General features: G+C 44.3%; 1 protein-coding gene across 1 annotated transcript; it reads left to right on the top strand.

The window, feature by feature from the left end:
* The first annotated feature begins 1,798 nt into the window (after nucleotides 1-1,798).
* On the top strand, nucleotides 1,799-8,199 carry PPP1R26 (protein phosphatase 1 regulatory subunit 26). The gene has a single exon (XM_014942994.1). It carries the CDS (start codon nucleotides 1,856-1,858, stop codon nucleotides 5,888-5,890), a length of 4,035 nt encoding a protein of 1,344 aa, XP_014798480.1. The 5' UTR covers nucleotides 1,799-1,855; the 3' UTR covers nucleotides 5,891-8,199.
* The last annotated feature ends 536 nt before the right edge of the window (nucleotides 8,200-8,735 follow it).

Consider the following 8,735-nt stretch of genomic DNA (forward strand, 5'->3'; position numbering starts at 1 on the left):
TTCTGTCTTTTTGATCCATAGCTGCTTCTTCTGAGGAAAAATGTTTTTAATTTGTGTTTGCCCTAGTGAACATCTTGGAGGCCGCTTTGGAAATCGGTGTGTTCATTCACATGTTTCTAAAGTCGGGGTTCAGACTCGTGTCATGTTGGGCTGGTTGTTGCTTCCCCGGTTAGTTTGTAGCTGAATAAACGCACGGTCGGGAGCACTGTGCTTTATTATTAGCAGAAATCAGTCTAAACTATCTTCAATTCAGTAAAAATTGGAAGTTAAAACAGCCTGTGTGGGGTTGCTGCAGGTACCAGCTAGCGAGGAGGGATGTTCTTGATCGCTACACTTAAAACTTTGAATTCTGCAGGAACGATGTTTTGAAAGTCATCACCACTGAGGAAAATAAAATCAGAAACGGCCGTCCAGAGCTTGGGTTAAAATGTGTTCTGCTAAGACGTTCTGCAGCAGAGACTGAGTGAAAGAAGAGGCAAAAGCATTATCAGTGGTGTGTTGTGAGCTGACCGCTCTGCAGGCATCACGTAAGGCAGGTTCAGGCTGACCCTGCCTTGGGCAATAAGATTTCAAGAACGTTCTAGTCTACTAACAAGATGGCAATAAAACTACTCCCTGAGCACAGGTCCCAGAATAACTCTGACCAAAGCCCTTGTTGTGTTATACGATGTTCTTTGATGGAGCACCGTGCAAGTGATTCTGCAGGGGAGACCTTCAGCCCTCAGTTGTGAGCTCTTTGGGGTGTTATCTGGCATTTTCTGGACAGCATTTTCCACTATTCCATGAAACAGGGCTTCGTTCTCTCTGGGTTTTCTACTAAAATGCAAAAAATAGTTCATAATCTTCGCCCTACTTTTGCAAACTCCAAAAGATTTGTGTTTACTGAGCGCTTTTGCCCTGCAATGATGCCAGAATGATTGATGTCTCAGGGTTATTGCTGTACAGTATGTTTCAGGAAGAGATAAGCTGCCTTTCCATCTCTTTGAGCTGCCCCAGGTCCCTCAGTTATGTGTGTTTAATGCCAAGCCAGAACTAGTAAAAGCTGTCTCAGGCTAGTGTGTGAGTTCAGGCATGATGCTAACGGAGTTACTCTGCGCTTTGGATGAGAGCTGGTTTGTGTTCCACCATCTCAGACCATGGACAAGCTTGCTCCACATCCGCCCATTACACGCCATGTGGACACAGCCAGCATTGTTTTCCTTGTCAAACTGAAGAGCTGAGCTCTGCGTGGCGGGCGTTCTTTAAAAAGGGCAATTATGCCAAAGGAAACACAGGGAGCAGAACATTTTGCAGGGTTCTCCACTCCCACCAATTCCACTCTGTGATGAAAGATTCCCTTAAAATTGCTCTTTTCTGTCTTGCCACAAAGTTCATTGCAAAAATATTCAGACGATCTTAGCGCAGAAGGGGATCGCACGTGTGTGTGTGTGCTGAAGTGACATCACAGTGATTCAATGTGCGTTTTGAAATACCTGGTTATTTAGGAGCAGGTGCAAAACAAAGTGTGACCTTCGATGAAAAGGACAGGAAGAGTTTAGGAAGTGAAGGTAATTACTTGAATGAGATGATGATTGTGCCAGAAAATGCTGAAAAGCACCAACGATGAGTGCTCAGTCTTATCCTTAATAGCACAAGTGACTAATTTACCTGTTAAAGTGGTGTTGAGGAGTAACTCTTGTGATTATCTGGTGCAGTAAGTCTGAGTGTTAATAATTTACAATTTACGTTACCGATATTATCACGTTGAACTTCTAGATGATAATAAAAAATATTTTTCCCTTTTTTCAATTGTAGGATGGAAGAGAGACCATTCTGAAGAACTGTTCCGTTGTGGATTTTGCTGTTCTCTGCTAGAATGTTCCTTATGAATGCTTCTCCTTTGGTAGCTCTTCAGACGAAATGGGAGTCCTTTGGACCAGCAAGGAATTGTAGATACCCCGTTTGCTTCTCCGAATCCGAAGGGGACGTCACTAGAACCTCTGTAAGTGCAAAAGTTCAGATGATCATAAACAACCTGCAAAGCCAAGAGTCTCCCCTGGGTATGAACAATGAGTATGATTGTATTATGCAGAAAAAACCAAAGGGAGAAAAGGGCAGTAGTAACAGAGTTGCACCTAACACCACCTTGCTACAGAAGCATCCTCAATACCCCAAGTGTGGTTGCCCTGTTGATTCGGACGACGCTGAAGCGGAGGAGAACGTGGGGTTTGGGACACTCTTGCTCGACTCCGATAGCGACGATTCCGTTGACCGAGGTATAGAGGAAGCCATTCAAGAGTACTTGAAAGCAAAAAGCAAAAGTGACGAGTCCTTGCAAAGGAATGCAGAGTGTTCTGAAAATATAAGCAGAGACAAAAGGTTTAAGAGAGAATTCTCCCAGAACGAAATGGCTGGTAACCTTCTCCCTGTGAAATTTAAAGCTGAGATGCTCTCGGAAGAGTACCTGTCTGACCACCTGGGAATTGGTAAAAGGCTACAGCCTTCTTCCCCTCAGAGCATCAGCAGCGATGACTCTTTTGAACAAAGCATACAAGCTGAAATAGTGCAGTTCTTGAATGAGAAGAAACAGCAAGAAATTAGTAAATGTGTAATCGGGAAGGATAAAAAAGATTCCCAGGTGAGAGCTGTCCTAAAATGCAACAAAGAAACGACAAACAAAGCAAACTGTGGTGCTATAAAGCGAGGCTGTGATGCTCTGCTCTTGAGACACCACCCCAAACTCCAGAAAACCAGCACGCAGTCCAAGAGCTTGCAATCCAAAATCCAAGGAGAGCCTCATGACTTCAGCCAAGTGAACCAAGCGTACCTGGAAATGGCCACAGCCAGCCAGCCCTGGCTAGTGGAGCGAAATGAAGAAAGTGGAGCTAATTACTGGGAGACGAGGGGAGGGCTTGCCAAGGAGAGCGTGCACGCCTCTGACTCCAGTAGTGATGATGGCATCGAAGAAGCCATTCAGCTTTATCAGCTGGAGAAAATCAGGAAAGAGGCAGGGCGCACAATGGACTGTGTCCCTTTGCAGAGGGAACAATTTGACACAAAAGGGATGGCGGACATTTCTGCCAGCCTGACTATTAGCTCAACAAAAAGTGCCTCACCAGAAATCCGTAAAAGCCCTATAAGCAACAAGAGAAAAGAAATGAATTCAAAGTCAACGGAATTGGAAAGCACCAGCGACGAATTCAACAAGCTGTTTAAACCACTGAAAAAACCCAGACATTTTGCACCTCCAGAAAACAAGATTGCTGCTTGTGAGCTCACGCTGCAGGCCTCTTGCAGAGCAGACACATCTGCAGAGCTCATGTGCGCAGAAGCTATCCTTGATATTTCCAAAACAATCATGCCATCCCAAATGGGAAGTGACAACAAATCCCTTGCTGCAGACTCTTTTTTTTCTCCCCAGCTTCTCTCATCCTCCCGTTGCGAAAGTGACAGCAGCCTCGTGGACAGCGATGATAGTATAGAGCAAGAAATCAGGGCTTTTTTGGCTCTGAAAGCACAGTCGGAAAGCCTCAGAACAAAGCCACCCAGCCTGTCACACTCGATCCAGATGCCTTTGCCTTCTGATCAAAACAGCCTCAGCGGTACCCTTGAGCCTTCTCTTCCCAAATCTCTGAAGCTCTCACTGAGTCGTAAAAGGAGACTTAAAAGGGAAGACAGAATAGTGAAACAAGGTGCATCAAAACCACCTGAACAGACGGAGACAGGACTTTTCCAGCCAGGTAATTATTCCAGATTTCCTGTGCTCCAAGAGGGGTGTGCCCTGGGCAGCCCCGCAGAACTCTGTGATGCTCCAAGGCTCGGTGGCAAAGAGACCGGGCAGCCACAGCTGGTGTCCTCCGGATTAGCTGGATCTGTCAGCAGATGTGTGGCCTTGGACTCCGTAAACCCTTTTATGCAGGTTCAGAGTAGCGCAAGAAAACTTACAAAAAATGCCATCCTAAATCAGGAGAGGGATGGTTCGAATGATGAGAGCAGTTCTCTGGATAGTGATGAGGACCTTGATAGCGCTATCAAGGACCTTTTACGGTCTAAAAGAAAATTAAAGAAGAAGTCCAAGGACCAGAAAGCTCAGTGCAAGAAGAGAGTCAGATTTAGCGAGGCAGAAACTCAGCTGCTAGATGAATTCAGTAGCCTCCAACAAAATGAGTGGAAATGTAAAAATCCTGAGCTACTGAAGAGCTGCCTCTCAAAACCTAGAAAAGCTGTGAAAGAGACTGCAATCAGAAATCCCCCCGACAAACTTACCGCTGATAAAACAGAAACCGTGAAGAACTTGGAGCTCAACTTACAGCTTAAAAAAGGATATAAACCTAAACCAGCTTCAAACCAGAATAACCTGTGGGTAGCTAAAAATAGGAAGTGTACTTTCACAGCTGCATCAGACGCTGACGACAGCAGTTCAGTGGACAGCGATGACAGCATCGAACAAGAAATTAGGAAGTTTTTGGCAGAAAAAGCTAAAGACTCTGCAAGCAATTCAGAGGTACCAAAAGATGATGCGACTCTGGACCTATTGAACGTGACCAAACAAAGTGCTAATAAAGGAAAAGCAAAGCAACAGCCGGTTGAAAATGAGATTGACCCAGTGCTGGGTCAGAGTAAAAAGACTGAGGTGTCTCAGCCAAGTGAGGAGTCGAAGAACTCTCAGAGAACAGAAGGGAAAAGTGCAATGGTACAGGGCAGTGGGAAAGCTGCTTCCTCGGCAGAGAATGTTCATCTTCATGCTACTGGTCAGCCAAAAGCTAAGCAAGGAGTGGCAGGGGCTAAAGGTATTGCTGCTGCTGAGTTACCGGGCAATGCGGCAGGGAAAAAGGATGTCCCCAACACAGAGCCAGCACAGAAACCGCTTCCACCTAAAACCAGCAAAAAGGAAGGTTGTAAAGGACAAAAAGTAATGAATGCCAAGTCGAGAGCTAAAAGAAAGAACACCTTTCACCTAAAAATTTCGAGTAAATTTATTGCAGGTCTGAAATATGCTCGGGACAGGAAGAAATCCATGCTTTTGAACAAAAGGCAGAAAGCGGAGCGTTTGCTCGCCCAGAGCGGTGCGTCAGGGGCAGAGGTAGCTCCCCAGGACACAGACGTACTTCACCAGGAAAGAGGAGCCCCCTTGCCAAAAGGTGAATTGAGTGGGGAGTGTACGGCAGCAATAAAAGAACCCAGCTCTTCTCAGAAGCTCACTGTGGAGGCGTCAAGTCCCCAAACCTGTGAAAGACTGGAGGCTGCTCCTGTGTGTGTCAAAGAGGAAGCAGAGGGTTGCAGAAAGGCTGATGCTCCAGGAGACCCATCAGGTTCGTGCTCGAGTCTCCCCTCGCAGGAGCTGAGCGCGGCAGCAGTAAAAGCAGATAAGGTTTGCAGAGAAACATCCAAAGCTGAGAACACACAGATGTGGATCGGGGAAGGAGATACCCACAAAGGCAGCTGGGCTGATCCAAATTTAGATCCCCCACGCCCTGAGCGCTGTACAGCAGTGGTAAAAGGAGATAACGTTGGCCAAGACACATCCCAGCAGAGGGCACAGGCAGGCACCAAGGGAGAGCAGCACCAGCAGGACAGGAGCCCAGATCCAAGTTTAGGTTGCCCACTGCAGGAACTAAACATGCCAGCAGGAGCAGTGGATAAAACTAGTGGAGGAGCATGTACAGATAACAGTGTGCAGGTGGGCATTAAGAAAGAAAAAGTAATCAGCCAGGACAGTGAGAGGCAGGAAGAAATTCAGGGATCCAGCTCCAGTTTGGAAGGAAAAATACCTGTCCTGCAGAATAGGGAAACTGCTTGTGAAATGGGCCAAGAGCAGGAAGTTTTAGACAAAACCTGTGCAAAATTTGCAGACGTACCTGCAGGGGACTGCTCAGATTCCCTCTCGAAAAGAAAGGTTTCAAATATGTAAGTACACTTTTTTTTATATACAGTAACCGTCTTTTTAGAAAATAACTATCATTGTAATTACCTTTATAAAACTTGAGAGATGAAAGGAGAGACAGTGGGAGACACTGATACCTGTATATCATATACACACTAATGTGAAAAATGCTTCTATTTAACAGGGATATCACGGATAAACACACATAGTTTTTGTAGAATTTTGTAAATTATTTAAAGTGCTCGAAGGAAATATTTTTTATAACGATTTTTAGGGCTTGCATTACTACAGGATGCTGTGGTTACTGTAGATAAGATACTGGCTAATCACGCTTTAAATTATGAGGCCTCTCATCAGACATCAAAAGGAAACCTGTTTGCGCACAGAATGTATTTGGCAATCTGGTAAGAGATCCGAGGAAAACACGGCACTTAAGAGCTGTGCTAGACTTTGGAAGCAGATTATCTGACATCTGTTCACATTCGAGCTGCCTTAGGACAATCCTGTGTCGTGGTTTTACGCTGGGGTCTTGGTTCTCCCACCCCGAGGACTGTTGGGGGAGTTCAGCGGGCGGAACTCCAGGGAAGTCAGCGCGGCTGGAGGAGAGGAGATCCCTCCTTGAAGATACAAATGCAAATCCAGGTAAATGAAGTGGATCTGTCTGGCTGCACGTCCTGTGGTTAAAAAAAAAGATCTCAGCAGCTGCTGAAAGTACCTTTTGAATCCCGGAAACCTCCCGCTAGCGGATGATTCCAAGCACAATTGCAGTTTGAGGAAAAGTGAAGGAGCGTGTCTGTTGGGACAAGGTGATTTCTGTGGATTTTGCTACATTTCCGTACTGATGGGCCTGCAAGGCTGAAACAATTCCTCGCTATTCTCAAGTCTAACTTTGATGCCCTGCAGTTACCCCAGAAATGGCTTTGTTTGGTTTCCTGAATGGACTTTCTTGAATTGAGTGCCCTTAACTTTCCTTTTTTTCAAAAGTGGTTTCTAAAATGTTACATTTCTGTGAACTTCTCTTTTCATTTACAATTTTTGTGCAATAGAACAAAGCTAAGTTTGCTGTAGGAAGCCCCTAATGTAAACGCCAAGGATATTTTCAGCACTGTTCTTTCATACTGGTAGCGCTTTCTCTGCCTCCGTTTCCAGCAGCCAGAATAAAGCAGGTTTTTTTTCACTACTATCTTTTTTTATTTGTACTGACTTTAAATGGGATTGAAGTAGCACGTTCATATCGCAGAAAAAAAAAAAAAACGTGCCCCCACGCTGGTTTCGCTGAAAAAAATCCAAAAAAGCGTGGATTTAAGCTGTTGGCTGGTTCTTTCCTTTTCGTTTGTGCGCAGTGAAGTCCTTTGAGGAGTTTGTTCTTACATCTTGTCCCTGTGAATTGATCCGATATTCTCTTTATCTAATCTTCTATAGAACTTCTTTCAGCCCAACTCCCACTCAGTGTCACTTTATTTCTCGGTCACTTCGACAGTCTTTCCTGGAGACTGGCCTTAATGGTGTGAAATGGAGCAAAAAGCAGTCAAGAAGGGATCCAGTATCGCAATAGTGTCCCCTGGTGTGGTCACATTTGCAGAACATTGGCAAACTACAGCGTAGCATAGAGTAGAACAAGTAACTGTGGCATGTAGAGAAATAACCAGCATCCTTTGTGTGTTTATACTGTTGTGCAGTCACATTTTAAACATGTTTATAGTGGTCACTTGACATTTCTTAACTGTCCATCCACCTTTTTATAGGCCTTGGCTTGGCTGGATGGTCTGTTGAAGAGATCCGTGTGCTAGATCATCTCATTTTTGTGGTAGGATACCTTGGAAAAGTGTTGGGTTTTTTCCACTTAGCTCACGTGCCTGCAGCCCGTCTCCACAGGCATCTCTTTTTATCTGCCTTGATTCAGTTGCAGGATTTGGGCCTTTTGTTTGGCATAGGTAAATAGGCTGGTATTTTAAAATAGAAGTTTTCAGAGTACCTTGCTTTAAAAGGATTAAACTGTATACTGAATTTTAATAGAGATGATGGAAGCACTATGTACTGTTTGTATAAAATAAGCTGAATGTTTCTCCTCAAAAGTTTTCAGTAAATCAACGTTAAGACTTAAAAGGTGTCTCGTGCCCCTGTCGATGTGTCTGTGTTTTCTCAATGCTCCTTGTGAACTGATTCACTTGCAGTTAAGATGCAATTCCCATTACCTTGTGCTTTAAATAAAACCTAATTTGAAATGGCACTTTTTTTAAAATTGATAAACTTGATTTGTATATAGGAAATGGTGTACATTGATAAGTTTATAATGTTTAATAAATGGGGTTCTGACCATGGACCATTAAACCGGAGTCCTCCTATGGTTTGTGTCATCGTCTTTAGTGAGTAGTATCTGTGTGTTATCTTTTTTTTTTTTTCCCCTCCTGACTGTGGTCGGAAGATGTAATTTGCTTGTGCCAGTATCATTTGTGAGTGGAGACAATCTCTTGAAGACAATCCCTTGAAGATGATCCCAACGTTTGCATTGCCTGAACCTGGGAACAGGATCTCAGTTCAACCGCTGCTTTTGCTTCTTGCCTTTTTATCAAATCTTTAGTCACCTACAGTCTGAGACTGTGATCTCCAGTGTGACAATAGCCTGTGATTTCCTTGTGTCTGTGAAACAGAATCCAAGTCTTTAAAGATGTGGCTGTTTAAGGGAATGTTGTTCTTAAAAAATGAAGAAGGAGAACCTACAAAGTACATAAGCAAAAAAAGTTGTGGATATTCTGGCAGGGGAGAACGGGGCTTGTCATTTTAGCAAAACCCTGACAGCAGTTTTCTTTCCTGGTATTTGTGATCGGGAAGTGGAGTCTTTCCTTGTGCTCACCCCTCTCCATTAGTAGCA

This window comes from Calidris pugnax, unplaced genomic scaffold (genome assembly GCF_001431845.1).
Source record: "Calidris pugnax isolate Ruff unplaced genomic scaffold, ASM143184v1 scaffold102, whole genome shotgun sequence".
Lineage (NCBI taxonomy): Eukaryota > Metazoa > Chordata > Aves > Charadriiformes > Scolopacidae > Calidris > Calidris pugnax.

Coding starts and splice junctions, on each gene's coding strand:
- PPP1R26 (XM_014942994.1), top strand. CDS start 1,856: ATGTTCCTTATGAATGCTTCTCCTTTGGTAGCTCTTCAGACGAAATGG.